The sequence below is a fragment of the Anoplopoma fimbria genome, chromosome 11 (assembly GCF_027596085.1).
Source record: "Anoplopoma fimbria isolate UVic2021 breed Golden Eagle Sablefish chromosome 11, Afim_UVic_2022, whole genome shotgun sequence".
Classification (NCBI taxonomy): Eukaryota; Metazoa; Chordata; class Actinopteri; order Perciformes; family Anoplopomatidae; genus Anoplopoma; species Anoplopoma fimbria.
Window position 1 is genome coordinate 10,813,239 of NC_072459.1, and position 20,237 is coordinate 10,833,475.

The 20,237-nt window shown below is 41.0% G+C and overlaps 3 protein-coding genes across 3 annotated transcripts in view; 1 reads left to right on the plus strand and 2 right to left on the minus strand.

Moving 5' to 3' along the window:
- Positions 1 to 4,274: 4,274 nt before the first annotated feature.
- On the minus strand, positions 4,275 to 7,694 carry pam16 (presequence translocase associated motor 16). The gene is given in 6 exon segments (XM_054606846.1): positions 4,275 to 4,420; positions 5,213 to 5,278; positions 5,850 to 5,899; positions 5,902 to 5,985; positions 7,074 to 7,158; positions 7,596 to 7,694. Coding segments are annotated over 6 exon segments (366 nt in total). The 5' UTR covers positions 7,599 to 7,694; the 3' UTR covers positions 4,275 to 4,342.
- A 792-nt stretch (positions 7,695 to 8,486) lies between these two features.
- coro7 (coronin 7) overlaps positions 8,487 to 20,237 on the minus strand; it is a 107,099-nt gene continuing 95,348 nt past the window's right edge. Inside the window, exons 10-28 of the mRNA XM_054606845.1 lie at positions 15,859 to 15,913; positions 15,531 to 15,588; positions 15,283 to 15,428; positions 15,063 to 15,161; positions 14,887 to 14,979; positions 14,632 to 14,797; positions 14,344 to 14,519; positions 14,102 to 14,210; positions 13,903 to 13,989; positions 13,641 to 13,783; positions 13,360 to 13,464; positions 12,855 to 12,940; positions 12,435 to 12,576; positions 12,241 to 12,330; positions 11,956 to 12,072; positions 11,700 to 11,835; positions 11,471 to 11,562; positions 11,146 to 11,232; positions 8,487 to 10,330 (exon numbers count right to left, since the gene is read on the minus strand). Of these exons, the coding sequence (XP_054462820.1) occupies positions 10,322 to 10,330; positions 11,146 to 11,232; positions 11,471 to 11,562; positions 11,700 to 11,835; positions 11,956 to 12,072; positions 12,241 to 12,330; positions 12,435 to 12,576; positions 12,855 to 12,940; positions 13,360 to 13,464; positions 13,641 to 13,783; positions 13,903 to 13,989; positions 14,102 to 14,210; positions 14,344 to 14,519; positions 14,632 to 14,797; positions 14,887 to 14,979; positions 15,063 to 15,161; positions 15,283 to 15,428; positions 15,531 to 15,588; positions 15,859 to 15,913 (1,996 nt within the window). The 3' untranslated portion in view covers positions 8,487 to 10,321. The remainder of the gene's footprint in view (positions 10,331 to 11,145; positions 11,233 to 11,470; positions 11,563 to 11,699; positions 11,836 to 11,955; positions 12,073 to 12,240; positions 12,331 to 12,434; positions 12,577 to 12,854; positions 12,941 to 13,359; positions 13,465 to 13,640; positions 13,784 to 13,902; positions 13,990 to 14,101; positions 14,211 to 14,343; positions 14,520 to 14,631; positions 14,798 to 14,886; positions 14,980 to 15,062; positions 15,162 to 15,282; positions 15,429 to 15,530; positions 15,589 to 15,858; positions 15,914 to 20,237) is intronic.
- Positions 19,108 to 20,237, plus strand: part of vasnb (vasorin b) — a 41,586-nt gene continuing 40,456 nt past the window's right edge. Inside the window, exon 1 of the mRNA XM_054606756.1 lies at positions 19,108 to 19,242. Within this exon, the coding sequence (XP_054462731.1) occupies positions 19,108 to 19,242 (135 nt within the window). The remainder of the gene's footprint in view (positions 19,243 to 20,237) is intronic.

The window sequence follows — 20,237 nt, forward strand, 5'->3', positions numbered from 1 at the left end:
CTCAAACTGTCTTGGATTTGCAGTTTCAGCTCTGAGACAGTTCAATTAAACACAGCACTTAATAGTGTCGACTGGTTATAGAAAACTGAAACCTCAAAACTGCTGCTAACCTCTCAGCTCCCCTCAGTGTAACGTGAACTGGGAGAGAGCACTTTTGACAATCTGTCCGGTGACCGAGATAACAAACCAGCCTAGTCCACCAGAATGTGTGCAGACTAGGGGCTTTTAAAGGCACAGAGCGAACTGACGACTTAACACAGACAGACGGTGTTGCATCACCTGACAATGACCAATCATCACTTACTCTTTTACAGGAGTGATATGTAAACCACCAGTGTGTCTGGCACCCCCCTCTGGTAGGACTCAATACACATCGTCCCGCTCTCCATTTTACAGAACTCGCACTGTTTTCACTTCTGGATTGTCCAGCTGCTTTCCCGTAATTGAATCAACACGGCCAGTTTGTGTATGAAAAGGGCCACTGTGGCGATAAACACTAGTGTCTTGTTTTCAAAAAAAGTGACCCGACCTAAAAACCAGCGGTGAAAAACAGGTGGTCGTCCAGTCGAAAGCCCAACTTGGCCTTGTCGGTTGAAGTTTTGTCCCAAGTTCAACAAGCCCCATGCTGTGCCAAAAATACCTGGAGAGCGGAAAAGAGCGACGTGCATATTGTGCCACGGAGGGGGTTGTGATGCACTCAATGCCACATACAGTTGGACTGACTGGGAAGCCACACTATTGCAAACTGCCTCATTTTACTCTGTCCAAAGGGGCAAAAAAAAAAAAAAAAAGACTCATTTGACATCTGGGAAAACTTTTCTCATGGTTCGATTAAGCAGTCAACACGCACTTACCACATACTATATTCCTTACATGTTTTACAAAATGTTACTGCCAAGTGATGGTTCTTTAAAAAAAAAAAATCTGCAAGGGTCTATTTTAGCTGTGGAGTCATTCCAGGTCTGCTCAGTTATAATGTATGTATGATGTTGACTGCCATCTCCACGGCGCAGAGGTAAAGGGAGCAGGAGAGGATTGTTCCCAATAGACTGTCACACAACACCCTCCTCTCTTTTCACTCCCCCATCTCTGCTTATGTTGGCAGTCTTACTTTTCCAGCCCAGTCTAAGAAATAATCAGTTGTTGCTGTGTTTTTTAAAATGTTGTCATTATTTCTATTTTTGCTGTTCAGACGAGACATTTTTTTCTGATGTTGAAGTTGCTTGTTTTGTTCTGTGACGGCTGCTCTGCACTCAGCTTTCTGCTGTCGAGGATGAGTCTTTTAAGGGGTGAGGAGAAGGCGAGAGGGAGAGGTTTGGGGGTTTTCTAGGGCAGTGGTTTCCAACCCAGAGGTTTGAGATAAATCTGAAGGGTCATATGGTGATTACATTTAGTATAAGAGCAAAAAGTTTATTTATATTATTGTTGTTTTTTTTAGCATCCCCTTGTATTTTTATCTTTTAAAGCTTTTTTTTTTAAACATTTTGTACAGACGTTCATGTTTTCAAGCGGATGAATCCTAATGACTTTTGAGATCTCCCCAACTTTTCATAGTGTCATAACAGGGTCAAAATATACTTAAGTTTATGACCAAAAACCCACAAAACTAATGACATTGACAGCCTCAGCTGCACTTTTAGTGCTAATTAGCGAATCTTAGCATGCCAAAATGCTAAATTGAGATGGTGAGCCCGAATAACAGTTACTGCCAATCAACATTACATTGTCTCTGTGAGCATGCTGAAATTACAATTTTAGCTTTTAAACACAGCTGTGCCCATGTGAAACCTCACAAAGCTGATAGCACGGCTGTATACTTGTTTCTTGTGAAATACTGAATATGGTCACCATAATGTATGAAAGAGAAATCACTCTCACAACAATATGTGTGAACTCAGGCCGTAATCAGGGGATGATAGTGATTCATTTAAGTGCCCACAAGCCACAAAGGTTGGAGACCACTGCTTTAGGGGGGAAATAAAGAAAAATATATATCTAGTGGACCAAATTATATCACATTCCTCCATGACAATCACATTAAGGGATCACTTAGAGATGGTGTTGGCATAAAATACAAGTCTGTCCTAACAGAATTATCTTCAGGGCTAAATTAGATCTGCAAACTCTGCTTCCTTTGTTCTGACTTTTAATTTTCCAAAACCAGATAAAGGGAGTCCATAGAGAAATGACATCTGCCTGTGAAATGGCGCAGCAGCACTGGGAGAGCATGAGAGCAAACAGGGACAGGATTGGCTGAATGAATGGACAAGGGAAAGGCAGAGATGAGTGGAGAGGCTGTGTGCCAGCAGAGGAGAGGAGGCAGAGGAGAGGAGGCAGAGGAGAGGAGGCAGAGGAGAGCTGTTCCGTGCAGCCGCCCTCCATCTGGTCACCTACCCAGCAAACAGCCCTCTCAGCTCTGAAGTCACTGGCTGCACTGTGCCCAACGTGGCAGCGACTCACAGGCATACCAGCCTGCTGAAAACTAGGCCACTGAACTCTGTCTGCCCTCTGGGTTTTTTCTTTTTTTATAGATTAAACCCAAAAGGCTCTACTCCCCCACCTCCCGGCCACAAAGCATTTTACCAGAGATGGGGAAAACAGGCAACACTAACAAGCCTTGTTCACAGTAAACAAAAACAAATATAACCCTTCCTGTCTGGGGCCGAGCTCTGTGTCGGGGCCTCCCACAGGCCTCTGAGGAGCCGCAGCAGAGATGAGCTGCATACCTTTGTTTCTGCTCCACTGATTCTTAGTCATCATTATCTCAAGACACCCCCTCTCTTTCTCTTTCTCTCTCTCTCTCTCAGACACACACACACACACACACACACACACACACACACACACACACACACACACACACACACACACACACACACACACACACACAACACACGCACGCACACTCTCTCTCTGGCTGTGCATTGAAGTGAATCTCTCGTTGTGAGTAGACAACCCTGGCATGTGATGTCATCAGAAACAGGTGTTAAGTAGGCTAGACATGGTTTCCGTGGCAACAGTGAAACCCACAGATGCGGCGGCTCTCCTCCTCCCTGTCTGACAGTTCACTCCTCTGCCGATCGAAGCCAGGGACAGAGAGGAATAGGCGGCAGAAAGCTGAATATTATGACACGGACCCTCACAGGGTCCACATCTTTCCAATATCAAATAAGCTGTATGATCCATTAACCCTTTGAGCTCAGTCTGTAATGAACTGCACTTTTGTTCCCCTCATACCGTGTGTAGATACGGGGGATGTTGCCACATCCTTTCCCAGTGTACAGCATTATTCAGCAGTTGTTTTGAGAACAAAGAATAATTGTAAAAATCATCTTCTCAGTCTTTAAAATGTCTGAATTTGATGTCTTATTTTTTTTGACAGTATAAAAGTGGTACTTGCTCCTGGAGATTTTTAAAGTAACCCTCACTTAATGCTATGAAAGGTTGAGCTGAAATCCAGGGCACGGAATTTGTTTTAGCAAGCTAGGTCAGTGTCATTGTAAAGGGGTGCCATTGACCGAAGTGCTACAGTGTTGCACAAAGGGTTAATGATAAGACTAGGGCCATGCAAGGCCTGTTCCAAGTTATGTTTTTTGCACATTTGTGAGATATTGTCAGTATTTTGATTTTTCCAAGTGCCTTTTTATTATAGGTAAAATAAAGAAGTTATACACTATATGAAAAAAAAAATTATATGAAAATATATTTTTCCTGGCATCATGTTCTGTGGTTGAACATGCAGAATTTTAGAGTTGTAAAAGTCTCCAATTGGTACAACATAGCGGTGTTCTCCTGTTTTAGAGGAATTTTATTACGATATTGATAATAATGTCAATGAAAAGAAAAATGTTTAATAAAGTTGTATTTTATACAACCTGTGTATTCATTTCTGTTCCAAATATACAATAAAATTAAATATCAAAATGTGCATATAAATCATCAAGGTAAATGCTATTCTGCCCCTTTAGACCAACATGTGCTCATTTGATGCTGCATTCACACTTCACCGGAATAAAACCATTCATATTATCCTCATTAATAGTCAACATGCTGCAGTTTCATTCACTGTATTCAGCGTTTAGGCTTTTAAAATCCACATTAGCTGAAACGGAGAGATAAATAAAAGCATTTCTTTGTGGATTTAGCTCATTTCAAACCATGACGCATCTAAATAATGAATGAGCTGTATTGTATTGTTTGTGTTTACCTGTCTTAAAATGGTATCCATTGCCCACAAAAATGTCACAAAAGTCAAGATTAAAGAAAAAGGAGAAGGCTTTTATTGGGTTATAATTTACAGAGGATGGGGAGAGGAAAGAAAGGGCGACCATAATTTCATACTTCATGTTTCCGTTTTCTGCTGCTTGTCTTGTGTCTGAATACTTAGTTCCTCATCTAGACGCTCTTTAGCCCGCACCACCTGCACACAACCAATAACAATAATGACTGAGTGAAAGAGAAGACACTGAAAATAACCAATTCACACAACGGTTCACTCAGAGCAGAGAGAGAGATAAAAACAGTAACGTCATCATTTAAAACCCGACACAGTTCAAAGTGTGGATTCCTCCCACACAAAATGATTCACGAGTCATATTTGTTAAACATTTTCTCTTGTTGAAACTGCAAATAGGTTTTAAATATCTTGTCACAGCACTACACTGCTACACTAAAATAACTAGAGCCATATTTTCAAGATATAAAGGCAATGGTTAAATCTTCTTAGGAGACTCAGAGAGTGTCAGTCAATCCTATAGGGTGCTATCAGCATTTAAAAAAAAAAAAAAAAAAAAAAAGATGTGCAAATCTTACTACACAATATTTTATGTGTTAATGGAACGGTTCAGATGTTGTGTGTGTGTGTGTGTGTGTGTTGTGTGTGTGTATATATATATATATATATATATATATATATATATATATATATATATATGAGGTACTTATCCACAGTCAGTGTTATACCTCACGGTGGTCAGGAGGAGGAGGTTAAACACTGACTGTGGCTAAGTACCTCATACAACCAAGGTTTGATGGTTTCCTGATACCATATTTGTAGTAAATGCTCTTATGCTGTTTTACTATTTTAGTGAGCCAAACACAATTACTTTAATTGGCAATAACATCATATTCTAATTGACAAATTGCCTTAACTGTCCACTCTACAACACATTTGAAAATCACTGTGTAGCGTCATAAGAAACAGAATACTTACTTTTGATTGTACGTAAAATGAACCGCCCACTGCCTTGTCGTTGACTTTAAAAAGATGCTCGTAGTTCTGGAAGAGATAAACACTTTTTTTCAGAACAACAGCAAAGACACTCTTTACCGTAAGGTAAATAAACATTTCATAATGTTGATGAACGGTCCTATAAACTAAGAAAATAAACTGTGTTCCTGATGTTAACTCTAATCTTGGATATTTACTTTGTAGCTCTGTTACACAGAATCTGTGTGTTTAACCATCAGTTTGTAAAGATATGACGAGCAGTAACAATATTCCACGACCGGGCCGTCTTTTGAGTGCAAAGGGCTTGTTTCATCTCAAAAGGTAGATCTTTAAGTTGGGATATTATTTCCATTATCATGATGTGATGTCCCTGTATCTGTCTGAATCAGTTTAGACTAATGAGTTTAGGTAATAACAGACACCAATGTCTCCACTCATACTGACAGATCAAAAGGTTTTGGGGCATCGAAGCACATGCATGCTACAATGAAGGGGAAATCCTGTGAACATGAAACAGATTTTGATATGGCTAGAAAAATCAAACACTACATTACAAAAAAGGCTTTAGGGCTACACTTTGTTAGTTACAAAACTCTTAGGAGACAGAGTGTGTTTGTACCTTCTGAATCTCCTCAGGGGTGAGTGTGGAGATGTTGAGGATTTGCTGCGCTCTTGCAGGCTCATCCCGGTGATGCTGGAGGCTGCAGCAGAGTGCTGACCTGCACTGCTCCTGGCCTGCGCTGCTGCTTGACTGGCTGCGAGAGAAACACAACACAAATACCCAGTTCAGTAGACAACATAAAGGAATGTTAAAGCAAAAGTAGTTTTGCATGGAGCTGCAACTGGGGCCGGGCAAAAAAAAAAGTCATGTCTGGGGCGCCAAATGGTTACAGCACGTGCAACGTAACCACAACGTCCCAGGTTTCAAATCTGGCCTTGGGACGTTTGTTTGGATGTCATAGCCTTCTCTCTCCTACACTGTCATCTGTCAATAAAAGGCGAAAATGCCCTAAAAATTATGTAATAATAATAATAATAATAATAAGTTTTTGCTTCCCAAATGACCATTTATGAGCAGGTTGTAATATCATTGAAATATTTTATGAGTTTGTACTGATGACCTTAGTTCATAACTTTGGACATGAGTTTGATTATTTAATGTGATTTTGCTAACATGTATCGTATCATGATGTGCATTGATATCTGATAACATCTATATTAATAGTGTGATGATGATTTCTGGCATATCACACCGCCCTTGCTGCACTTCTAAAAATTGTATTTTTGCATCATAACTTTACACACAAACACCAACTATATAGCTCTTCCACATGGCAACTGCACACTGATGTGCCAAGTATAAAACACTTTGTCATTTTCCTTTGAAGCATGCCGTTACTATAGACTATGAACATAAATGCAATGTGTTTATTCTCAATACTCATAACAGTATCAGACAATTACTTTCACTAACTCTCCCGCTCCAAATTCACCTCCATTGTCGTGCACACAAAAAGGCAAACCTGAATCCTGTTCAAGCTCTGATTAAGTGATCTAATTGGTTACAGGTGTTTTCACAGGTGCAGGTGATTGGTGAGGGTGTGGCATTTCAATGCAGTGTTAAGCAAACAGCACACACAGGCTTTTAGTTGTGAATGATGTGTTTAATGTAGACAACTGTGTAGTTATTTGCTAATAGTTGTTTTTAGAATATCAAATTGAGTGTGAAGCAGACAACGTGCTTATGGCTTAGCATAGTGGTTCAATAACTGTGCCACAAATGAGTCTACCGTGGTTTGTATATTAGTATAGTATAGTAGTATTGAGTAAATATGGATCATACCTGCAAATTCTTGCTGTAAAGCACGAGCAAATGCACGTCCCACCACCTGTGCTCCCATCACAATGATCTGGGCGAGATATTTAGCCTGCAGAGGAAATGAAATGCAACTTCATGTATGCAAAGATTAATCACCAAACCAGACTGTCGACGTGTAATCCCAGAGCTAGGGTCATTCGGTGGTGCTCTTTTTATTTTTCACAAGTGACAATAAACGCAACATGAATGAAGCTGATGTCATGTTGAGGTGTCTGCTGGTGCAGATGTGGAGAGCACCTTCACTACAGCTGTGGACTCTGTGCCTCCTTCACGTCCTGCTGGGACATTAATTAACTAACATTTTTGCACATTAGTTTCTCCCTAAAATCAAATGCACAATGTCCCTGTGAAGAGGAGGCATCTAGCTTATGTAACGTAAACTGTGCTGCAGAAGCAAATTGCGACATGACACACAGCGCATGAAAGGAGACTCACTGAAGTTAGCTACGGGAACATACACACGACTATAACGAAATGTATTCTTACCATTTTATAATATGACACAGGGTCCCCGAGACAGTGTGCGGCTCCTGTTTTCACACATGTACACCAATGAAGGTTAGTTAAAGGTCAAAGTTCATGGAAGCGCCGACGTCACAGAATTCAAGATGACGCAGGTGGACAGAGACATTTCTAATACTGACATCTAGTGGCAGGGAGGTCGAACTGCAGCTTCTTTTTTCTTTCTTTTATGCATATATTTTCCAACTATTCTGAAATAACTAATAGCTGGAATATGCGTCATAAATATCTATTTTTCCCCAATGAAGACTGCGATGTAGGCTATTGCCATTTAATGAGACGACTGGAGTTATTACTTAATATTCTAATATTCTAATAACTTTATTTTATTTTGAAAGTATCAGCAAAAGTCATATCAGGCACGTCTGTCTTGATGCTGGTATGAAAATCTCTAGCAGGTAGACAAGTTTACAGATCAGAAAAAAATATATATTTAAAAAATGTATTTATAAATACAATTTTTATTTTAATAGCTCTTGATTGTATTTTATGAGTGTAGGGAAACTGTAAATGAGCGTGAGTTAGCCCAGATGGCTCATTTCCATCTGTCGTCTTTCGCCAGATGTTACCCTAAAACTATATAAAAAAGATTGTATTTCATAAAATAAATTTATACTATATTATGCACAATAAAGTAAAGGGCACAATCAATTTGTTTATATACTCATTCTTTTTATAGCCAATTTTAAATGCATCTATTTCTTTTATGCACTTATTTAATTTCTGTGCTCACAGTCTCCACTGAAGAGACATTAATGCATAAAAACTCAAACATTACTTGAGCGATTCCCACATATCTCTTCATTATGATTCCCATGGTGACCCTTAATATAAAAGGAAAAGTAGTATTTGGTTCAAAAATGTGTTTATTGCAAGACAATATTGAAAAAATTCCACAAACCGTTCCTCAAGTACGACAGACAAAACAACAACTATGCTTTACTCAGTGTATAAAAAGGAAGTTCTTTTCAACACAATGGAATGCAGTTAATCCAATCCAAATATTACAAAGTATGGCGTTTGAGAAATCACAAGCACATACAGTGTACATCACACAAACACAGACGACACCTGCCGGTCACCTGTTCAACACGATGTTCAACTGATGGTTCTAGACTTGAGTATTGACTATATTGCTGTAGCCCTGATTGGAGATTAAATGATACCTGTTATGGCTGTTTTGTAAGTCATTAATACTGTACTGTTATTGGCTAATTAACACCATGATAACTTACTGCTACTTAGCATTAGATAAGAAAATTAGCTCATTTAAGTGAGGAATATCCCCAAACAGTCTGGCAACCAAGATCATGATTAAACGTTGCCCAGCAAAAGAGTAAAGAGAGAAAGAAAGGAAATAATCATCTTAGAGAATACAAAGGCCCCTTAAGAAAAAAACAACAACTCCAAAAAGGAGTTGGTTTGGCATTCAAAGCATAACATCTTAGTTTTATTAACCTTTAACCCCTACTTATAAGACTATTAGAACACTACCGCATGGATAAACATTTAACCAATTCTACAAATAACATATTATTGTTAAAATGGCATTTTATTCTATCATTGGCTAACAAAGAAAAAGTGAACTTAATGTTGTTGTCATAAGAAATCCCAGTTCATGTCCAAACATGATCACTGGTGACCCTGTTGTATCCTCAGTGTGGTTTTTGCTGCGGAAGGCTTAAACATGTTACAGTAATCGTGTGTGTGTTTTACCTGATCAAACAGGAAGACGAGAGATTCACTTATGCAATGAGATCATTAACAGCATTACATCCTTCAAAGACACATTGTGAATGAGCACGCTCAAACGACAGGCCAGTAAAAAGAAAAAAAAAAGCAAGCCGTGGTCCACAGTGGAGGTAAATGCGCATCTTAGCAGAAAATAAGACTGGGCACAAGAGGAGGCCATTTTTTTTTATATCAGGACACCAATGAGTGTATTATCATGCTTAAACAAAGGCTGCATATCACAGACAAAAAGAAAGAGGCTGTGCCAAAATACTCATCCATTTAAAAAAAAGAAAAATATTCTGTTTGGTCTGTTCCAACCACTGAGAGTTAACTGGTAATGTAACATGAAGAAGAAGTATTATTGCTATGATCCTGACTTAGAACGTTGGTTTACTTGAAATGTTTGAGGTGTCCTGATTTATGATTTCAATGGACTATTTTCTCATATTTACGGTTGTTTTATCCGGCATGATGGGATTTCTTTCCAAATATCATGAATAGTGTTGCATCATTTTGTAGTCTACATTAACATAGCACAGCAGTCACTATGTCATATTAATCACAGAATGATTTTTGAAATAAATAAATAATTCAGAAATCATTCCTTAAATCTTAAGGATTACAACCAAACATTATTTTAATATCAAATTTCATGCAGTTGGATATGATGACACCAAACTAGACAACATGGCATTTGATTTTTCAAACCTTTACAGATATAGTGAGAAATATTGATATCAGAGGTGGTTATTGTGATTTTTTTTCCTCCATAATTTTACTTTCACCTTGTACAGTTTACTTTGTGCGTGCAGTGGGATGAGATGTTTGCTGATTGAGCTCCGAGGACCTGTGTGTGGCACCGTTGCACACACAAATGGTAACATGACTTGACAGTAGATCTGTTCTCTCTTCTCTGCTGTTGGCACGATTGAATCAAAGGCAAGATGGCGTCCGCTCTAGTCATCCTGGACGACAAAAACAGGCACAGTTAGCAGAAATGGATTAGAGAAATTTGCGTTACTTGAGTACCTCGTCGGCCCCTGCTGTCTCAGTGTTTGATGTTAAAATATCGGAGTTCAGTGAAATACTTTTGTGATATGATGATATTGTGTTATCATTTATCAAAACTGTTTAAATTAATATTTATAATTAAAAACAAACACTTTGTTTTACATATGTAACTAATGCCTAATAGCAGAATATGTTTTTCCACTGAAGATAATCAAACTATTTAGTTTAAATATGATTTTGCCAACATTTGTTACATCATCATGTATACTGATCACTTGTGTGTAAACGATTGAAATAAGTTCAAAACTTTATCGTTTTATCCTTGACAAAGTCTGATATGTTGTATTTTTCTTAACAAATGATAGTTTCAATAAACCAAAACGAAAAACCAAAATTATAAAAACATTAGTTATATTTCTTTGATATTAGTTTAAGCCACCCGGCTAAAAATGTCAAAGTTTTTCACATTCCTGAACAAATCTAATTTAGCACATTTGGAGTAATGACCTGATGCTGGAAACAAGAGCAAGAAACAATGATAAAGGCTGCACCCTTGTCAAATACAAATATGAAATCATAACCATAAAACACTTCATCCTAAACAATGTCAAGTTACATCAACCCGAATCATTTAACAAAACTGACTATGAGATTCACATCAGTAGCTTTTCCTGCACATGGATTCATTATACAGTGGTAGCAAAATGACTAGCTTAAACCATGAGCAAGATGTCTGTCATTAGAGTCGAGAGTGGTCTCCATTACTCACCCACTCGTCCTCGTCGACCCCCTGGAAGGAATCCTGTGGCAGCGGGTCGTCCATGTTCCCCAACTTAGCCACCATGGCAGTGAGCAGCTGGGCCACACACACACACACACACACACACACACACACACACACACACACACACACACACACACACACACACACACACACACACACACACACACACACACACACACACACACACACACACACACACACAGAGAGAGAGAGTGTGTTAAAACACCACCAAAAATACCACTACGTTTATTCAGCGACCACTACATGTAGGATTTTTACATGCATCATAGATCATGGAAATCATCCTCACCTCCTCTTTCTTCTGTTCATCAGTCTTCTCCTCCAGGTAAACAGACGAGGGCAGATATTTCCTCACTGGAGCCTCTTTGGGGGCCTCACTCACTGAAAAAACACAGAAAGTCAAAATCAGAAACCACATATGTAACATACGTACATGTTGACTGTAGCATCTCCATCTAGGTAGAGAGATATGTTGGACTAAGGCACATGGTATGTATGCATATGGTCCATGTCAGCACCTGGAGTCATGTCTTTAGGCTTTAGGCTGATCTTCTTGTGTTGGCCGTTGGAGCCAGACAGCCAGGCAGAGGCAGTCAGGGCTGGTTCCCAAGAGACAGCAGTGTCAGTGTACAGGTCGTCCTGGAAAAACTCTTTCTGGAGACACAAAGTCACACACACACACAATTATTTATACTTTACATAATAAAAGCAATAGCCATTTATTAGAAATAGAGTATGCAGTATTAAGTCCACCAGGTGGTGTAGATGGCTCACCTTGACCCGTGGCACTCTGAAGGCCACCGGCTCTATGGTTGTCTTGGTGAGCATGATTCCCACAGCTATCTCCACATCACGCACATTGCACTCTGACTTGGGCAGAAAGGCCAAGCCCTGCAAACAGGAAACAATCAGGAAGTGTCAGAGTATAGTAAACAAAAAAACACATACAGCATCAGAAACATTTTAAGAAGGGTATTGCACCACTCTGGCTGTCGATGTACAGTATGCAGATGTATGGTGACAGACAACTGGAAAATGACAAAGATGAATGCTCAGTACCTTATGTGGCTCATGAGAGCTAAAACTGCTGCACTCCATAAAGTACGGACTTTCAGGGACAATCTCATAAATGTGCACTCTTGTATCACCCTGGAGAACAAATTAAACACACAGGTTACATCTAATTCTCATGTTTTTTCAGTTTTTATATTCAAATGTACCTTATATGCAGTTATATTTTGTTATTTGTTTACTTTTGCAGTGAGGATGACCACACTGGTGTCGGGGTCGTAGAAAGGGATGAGTGTGGAGGGAGAGGTGTCTATGTTGGTGGTGGCTATGCTTCCGGAGGACAGGGAGTCAGCAGAGTACAGAGAAAGTCTTCTCTCACTGCGACTGCAGAAGGACGACAAGGAAGAGTTCATGGTAAACTTTTACTTTTGACTGACCCACTGCTGCTCTGATAACACTGAATTATGATGCATTAAATACACAATTTAGCACTCATCTGAACTGTTTTCAGTAGAAATAAAACAGTGATTTGCCTTTTGTTGCGGGATGCTCACATTGTTCTGTTTTGTTAGTATTGTCATCTGAACACGGACCCTTACATAAACTGTTTACATCATATTTTTGCCCGCTTTAACAGAAAAAGTATTTTTCATGTTCAGTACCTGTCAAATCCTGACACCAACAGGAACTTGCCCTCACACACCCACACCGCACGAGCTCCCCTGTGGCCCTCAGGACCTGGGCCCTCCTAAAGAAGAAATGTACGAGAATGAATTAAAGATTTAAGTAGTTAATGAAACAAAAAGAGCATGTGTTTTGACAGGGATTAAACAAAACTGTAAGGCACTGCTTAACAGCTTTTTGCTTTTATAAAGGAATAACACATAATTGACAAACAAATAATTAAAATTAATAAATGAAAGACAGAATCATAGACAACAACAACAAACACGTTTCCACCAGATAACATGCTTCCGAAGAGTGGTTTTAAAAAGTTCAATGTTGTTTAAGGAAATTTGAGTATGATAAAGGAGCTGTTACATGTACAAACAGTACGCTGAGTAAAGATACGTATGTGTTTCATCATTTTCACAATACACACCTAAAAATGAATCTCATCTTTTTTATTATTGCATTATCCCATATTCTTGGATGTTCTGTACATACCTGCACAGGTGCAGTGGACTTGCGAGGGTCGTAGATGCGGACTTTCCCATCTTTGCACACTGTGGCCAGGAGCTTGCCATCCGGGCTCCACGCCATGCAAAAGATCTGAATATAATCAACAACAGGAAAGAAGAAGGAAGAAGAAGGAGAAGCTCAGAGACTACAATGGACAGCTGATGTATTTACTCCAGTATGTGTAAGCGAAAATATCCAAGTGTCCAAACTGTTGCCAAACAGTCTATCTCACTGATTTGATTAAGGCATTGATCTTGGTCACCCACCTGGTCCTGGTGTCCGGTGAGGACTTTGACCTCTTCTTCTTTCTCCAGGTTCCACAGTCTGACTGTGAGATCGTAGGATGAAGATACCAGGAGTCCGCTGGCCAGAGGATGGAACACGATGGAGTAAATCTTCTCCGTGTGGCCTACGAGGGGGAAACAGCAGCTGTCAATCAACTTGACTTTTACCGTTGTTCGTCTGGCTTGTCAATCAACGAAGTGTCATATAAATCGAGGTAATTTGGGTAGGTGGGCCCGGTCCTACCTCGCAAGATGACCTCAGGCTCAGTCAGGGTCTCTTTCAGCCCTCCCTCTGGTACCAGCCACACCCGGATCTTCGCATCATCACCAGCTAGCACGAATAGAAACACGCATGTCAAATCACACTCGCACACCTATCAGAACAGTGGATACAACATACAGCTTCAAATGCTCACACCCACACAGTCCATGTATTCACTTACCCACTGCAAGCCGTTGTGGGTCAAAGGGGTTCCAAGCCAAGTCCACCACATTAACAGAGTTTTGGATGGTGTTCAGGGCTGTGTCAGGTAGCCTGCCAGGCTGAGAGCGCTGAGGAGAGGAGAGGAATCAAATCAGTCACCCAGTCACATACAGTACGCAGTAGTCTCACTTTCCAAAGAACAAGGTAAAAAAAGAGACACACAACACATTTTTTAAATCTAATCTCCCAGTGCTGCCGTACCTCACAGATGGCGATCTGGCCCCCGGAGATAGCGAGGGGCACTGCCACGCGTTGACGGTTGGCACAGAAGCCGTCAGACTCGCCCGGTGTGGTCAGGTTGAGGCCACGCAGGTTGGTGATGTGTGTGTCCCGGTGCATCACTGCACCCTGGATGTGACGGAACTTGGAGGTCGGACCTGGATCAGAGATATTTCTAATTCATCATACTTGTCACTACAGAAAGATGATCTTAAAAAAGGACGGACACCATAATGAGGAATGAGAGATTTTAGGTGTGTGTGTTTATACCCAGCAGGCTCTGGAAGGCCTTGGTGTTCTGGCTGGGACTGGGGCTGGGGAGGAAGCCTGAGGAGAGACCAGAGGTGGAGGAAGGAGAGCGGGACGGGGCAGCACTGCTGCTGCTGCTGGGAGTGCTCAGAGGACTACTGGAGGTGGAGCAGCCGCGGGCCGGATCCTGTGGAACAGAATGATGGCTGTTAACTTAGTAAAAATAACGACAGTTATCGAATCCTTAACAGTCAATGTCACTAAAACGTTCAGTACCTCCTTGCTTCCCACACTGGCCAGCTCCTTCTTTTTTGCTGGTGCAGCCTTTGGTTTGGACTGTTTGTCGGGCTGGAGGCTGACTTTCTCCACCTGAGGACAAACAGAGCTGACAGTTGGAGGCGTCCCCACAGTGTGATGACTGGATAAACTTGTTGAGAGTGGAGATCCTTTACCTGCTTGTTCCCTCCCTTCCACCACTCCTCAGCAGACATGGCTGGAGTCGTGCCCACTGTATCTGGGTAAAGATCTTCATGGAACTCCTGGTTTGAATTCTGGAAGACAATAAAGCGCACACAAACATGCGGGCGTGAAAACAATGACATACCTCACTTGCAAATGTTATGAATCTGCTGTACGTGTCGGCATGTCAGTAATTTATGAACACATACGCACCTTGCGAGGGACTTGGTAGCTGATTGGCACAATGCAGCTGTCTGTCAGCTGAAGCACACGCATCACCTCGCAGGACAGGACGTCCAACGCCACCTTGGGTACCATAGCAGCTCCGCGTGATGAGAAGTCGGACAGACAGTGGCTCACTACAGGGGGAAAATGTAGAGAAAAAACAAACAGAAAGAGAGGGATCAAATAGCAGGAGGGAGAGCTGTAATAATCTGATCAGAGAGATGAACAAGTTTTACCTTGTGAGAAGTGAGGCTCAGACGCAGACACCTCGAAGCAATCAATGGCAGTGTCTCCCTGTGTGAGAGAGAACATCATCAGTCACACACTGTACTGCAAAGCATGATTGTAAAAAAAAATATCATCTCCTGTCCTATGAAGATCATCATCAGCACAGACAGAAGTTAAATATGTATCGCAGTTATGACCTTTAGAGTACACATGCTGCTTCCTGATTTGTGATACGACTACACAAAACTTTAAAAAGGCATAGATTTGGTCAAAACCATTCCTCAAGGATTTCTCCAGCCAGAGAACATAATAGATAGGCATTAATCTGTATCTCACCATGCCAGCCAGTATGAGGAGACCAGTGTCATCATCATACAGAGGGATCACCATCCTGAAAGCAAAGAGACAAGACACGTTCAAAATATGGTTTTACTAAGGCGCCACTAGATGGAGCAGTGTGCTCAGGTTTAGGATAACAGTGCTAATACAGATCATACAGGTTGTGTTGCGATTTTTTCCATTGATCTTTATCAGCAGTTTAGGAAAAACTTTGAAACTTTACAGCTAAACAAATGCAAATGCATTATCAAAGACCAATATAGCATTAAACCCAATGAGGAACATGTTTCAAGATGAAAACATTGTCAACAAACAACAACAGATGTTTACTCAAGGCAATTTGGAGCTGCAACTAATGATTATTACATTGTTGCTTCATTTTCTGAGAATGCTCTTAATTAATTGATAATACAATTAAATCGTCAAAAAAACATAATCGACTAATCAAATGTTATTTATATAGCACGTTACAAACACCTTCACTTCAAAGTCATTCCCAAGGGGTTGACAAAACTTCAGATGTTAAAAGTAGTAAAATGTTACTACAATACAATAAAATGATTCATAATGAACTACAATAAAATGTTGAACACACAAAATAAGTTAAATAGATATAAAAAAATATATAATAGAAGAGGTTAAATTATAAAACCACAAAGATGATAAAAAAACACATAAAAGCCAGACTAAAAAAATATTCAGCAGCTTGAAGCAAAACAGCTGAAAGCTGTAAAGCTGCAAAGTTTTCATAGGTTCCTTTATTTAGACATATCTGACAAAAGTCCAAAACCCAAAGATATTTAGTTCACTATTGTATTTACAATAAAATACAACAAATCCTCACATTTGGAAAGCTGCTACAAAACGCATAAGAAATAACTTTCATTCAAAATCAATGAGCAAAATAACAATCGACAACCCATTTCAGCTCTGCCTCCATCCTTCACTCATGCTAAACAAGGCCTCAGTCACCTGCTTCCTCTCGTGATTTGAGGGTAAGAAGATTGAGGGATGAGGAAACGGAATGAGCTTTACACTCAATGGGGAAAAAAACAACTGTTCCTATTTAGTTAATACACTTAGTTAATAAACTAAATAGGAAGTAACGGCTTAGACTGAAACATACTTGCACAAACACATGCAAGGCTGACAAATCTCCCTCTCTCTCTCTCTCTCTCCCTCTCTCTGTCTCGTTTATACTGTGAGTCTTTCGGTCTCTCACTTTATCAATGAGAGCAACAGTCAGCGTGCCGTGTTGTTTTCCCAGACGAGAAGAGAGGATGGAGAGTGGCGGCTGATCTGACCACTTCACATCCCAGATAGGCTGATTGAAGTGGAGAGGCAGCTCCAGTGATTGGCTTATGATGACAACCTTGTGTGAATAGCGCTACTCGTGAGGAATATGCCTCCACATAAACTGAGAATGACAGACCGGTGATGTAATGCTCCGAGTATGACAATATAATGACAGACTTAGTTTGGGTATCTTAGGCAACTGCGCCCGGTGACACGCAATGGTTTGTACTGTGTACAAGAGTGACAGAGAGAGAGGGTGAGAGAGTGTGTCTGTATGTCAGCACAGCAGTTATATGGAAACAGATTTTTCAACAAATATGCTCGAGACCAGGATCACTCAGTCACTGAACACTGGCTGCCACGAGTCTGTGGTTGTAATAGCTCACATCCTTTTGTTGGGTTCAATTTGTTTTTCTCCAAAGACTACAATGACAAGAATATTGGTATCATTTTCATTCGGGTCTTATGTCACATTTTGGGAAGTGTAATTTTGCTCTTGGCAGTTTTTGCAGAAATAGCATACGGAGAAACAACTGAATGGGAAGGCGTAAAACTTTGTCAAGTGGAAATGGTCTAGAAAAATGTGACATTATTTGTGTACTGCATTTGGGTCTCTTTGATTGTTCTTTTTTTTGGGGAAGTATCAAAAGAGAAGGCTTTAGAAAGATAAACATTATTGATCCCACGAAGGGAAGAACAGATGTATAAAGTATAGATATCTAGTACTCTGAGAATACTGTGAATGTCGTGCTAATGCTTCACTATAACAATGTATTTACACAGCCCCTTTTTCCCTGTTTACCCTTCTCTACCTCTCTAGTTGTCATCTTTATTCATTCCAAGCATCTTTCTCTCAACAATATGGGCTAGTCCCAGACCTGTACCCCCTTGTCTCTCTAATATCCCTCCCTCTCTCCCTCTATCCTGGGTCTATGAAGTCAGCGAGGGGCCGCCACGCTTCGTTAGGGCGACTGTGTGTTCCCATGTCGGAGTCAGTCCACAGGGAGTCCCTAAACACCTCCATTCCCACACCCCTCTGCTTTGCCTGTCTTCCACTTCCTCCCCAACTCTTTCCTTTCCTATTCATCGACACTACCGACCTTGACCCCCTCGGTCTCTTTCTGCCTCCAATCCCAAAAATCGGTGCCTCCAAAGTCCCATTTTGGAGGCGACCAGTCTCACTTTTCTCTGCGGCCTTATCTCTGGTTTTCTCACAGTAAACGTACGACAAGTCAAACAGCCACATAATAGCAGTGGAGCTTTATCACTGATAATGGCCTCTGTTTACTATCGCTTTCATGCACCACCTCTCTCACGGCTCGTTTTCCCACACAGGGAAAACACATACACGCATGCATGTGCATATGTACTATGCCCACAGACGCACAAGCACACAAACATACATGTGCTTCATGATGCATGTGCGCATGCATTAATGAGAGCGGTGCAGTAACGGCGGGTTAAGCGTGGGAGCGAGCAGGCTTACTGTGTACATCTCGATCACACGGGCTGATTATGAATGAAAAGAAAATCTATTACGGGCCTCGTTCATGCTCTTAGTGGAGAGGCTGTAAACAGGGGTGTGTGTGTGTGTGTGTGTGTGTGTGTGTGTGTGTGTGTGTGTGTGTGTGTGTGTGTGTGTGTGTGTGTGTGTGTGTGTGTGTGTAGTACCCAATCCAGCCTGACACACTTATCCATACATAAGCTCTTTTTAGTGTTGTTGTGTGACTAGGACAGGTTAAACCACACACACATGCTGTCAAATAGTATGATATTATATAATGCAGAGGGAAAGATATCCACAATATCAGCTGTGCGACATAAACAGCTAAGAAGACTCCTCCAAAGACTTCATAGAACGACAGACTATTGCAGCCAAGTCTCACACTCTCAGGGCTTTCTGCACCCACTAACGTCTCAACACCTCTCCAGCTCTTCCAACGCGCTGCGATGAGCCGCCTCATGGCTTCAGTCTGTCACTGGCACTCTGCTCCTATCAGGGTTTACACAAAACAGAGAGTGAGGGAGAACACGCCTCCCGCCTCGTCTGCCATCGCCTCACACTGCTCTCTGACACAGACCCAAGTGCACATCATAAAATGACCTTCTGCCCATGACAGCAGCCTTCAGCACCAGCAGATTTGACGGGCATATTACTCTACTGTGTGTGTATGAAAGGGTCGGAGTCAGCCCAGGTATATTATGATTCTGAGAACTTGCTGTCGTTTGATAATGTAAGCGATAGGGTAAATCAGTGGAATAACTGACTAATGGAGGGCCAGACGAATGGATATGCGGATGACAGACAAACGCAAAAATGGTGCGTGTCTATGTGTGTGTTTGAAGTGGGGGGGGAGTGCACGCAATCGGGCATCTGCAGCTGTGGTGAAGGGAAACCTCAGAGTTTAACTGAGTAAAAATGTCATTGGACAATAAGAGCAGGCACGGCATCAAATTATGGATATACACGCAAAATCCTTCCAGAATTTTTTTTTTTTTTTTAAAGTACAGAGATTAAAAACTGCATTATGAAAAAATGCTGTGCATGTATGTGCTTACAAGCATGACAAAACATGTAACTGTAAGAAAAAGCACACACATCAGCACGCTCTGTACGCTAGTGTGAGCGCACATAGATCCAGATCTCACACACACACACACACACACACACACACACACACACACACACACACACACACACACACACACACACACACACACACACACACACACACACACACACACACACACACACACACACAGTGTATTATATACAGTATATAGGTGGAGTTAATGAAAGCAGCCTGCAGAGGTATAAGGTTATGGGTTGAGCAGCAGTGACCAGATCCGTATCAGTCAAAGGGACCTTTCTCTGTGGTATGAGATCATGGCCTTCAGCTCTCTGCTAAAAACACACAGAGAGCACAATAAGCTCCAGTCGACAGGTAGGAGCTGGACAGAAAGTAGAGAAGAAAGAGGGAGGAATTCTTTAGGGAATATGAAACTAAAACAAAGCAGCTGGTTGTCTACTATTTTCGTTGTTTTTTTTATTATTCAGAGGGTCACTTCTACTCTGAGAT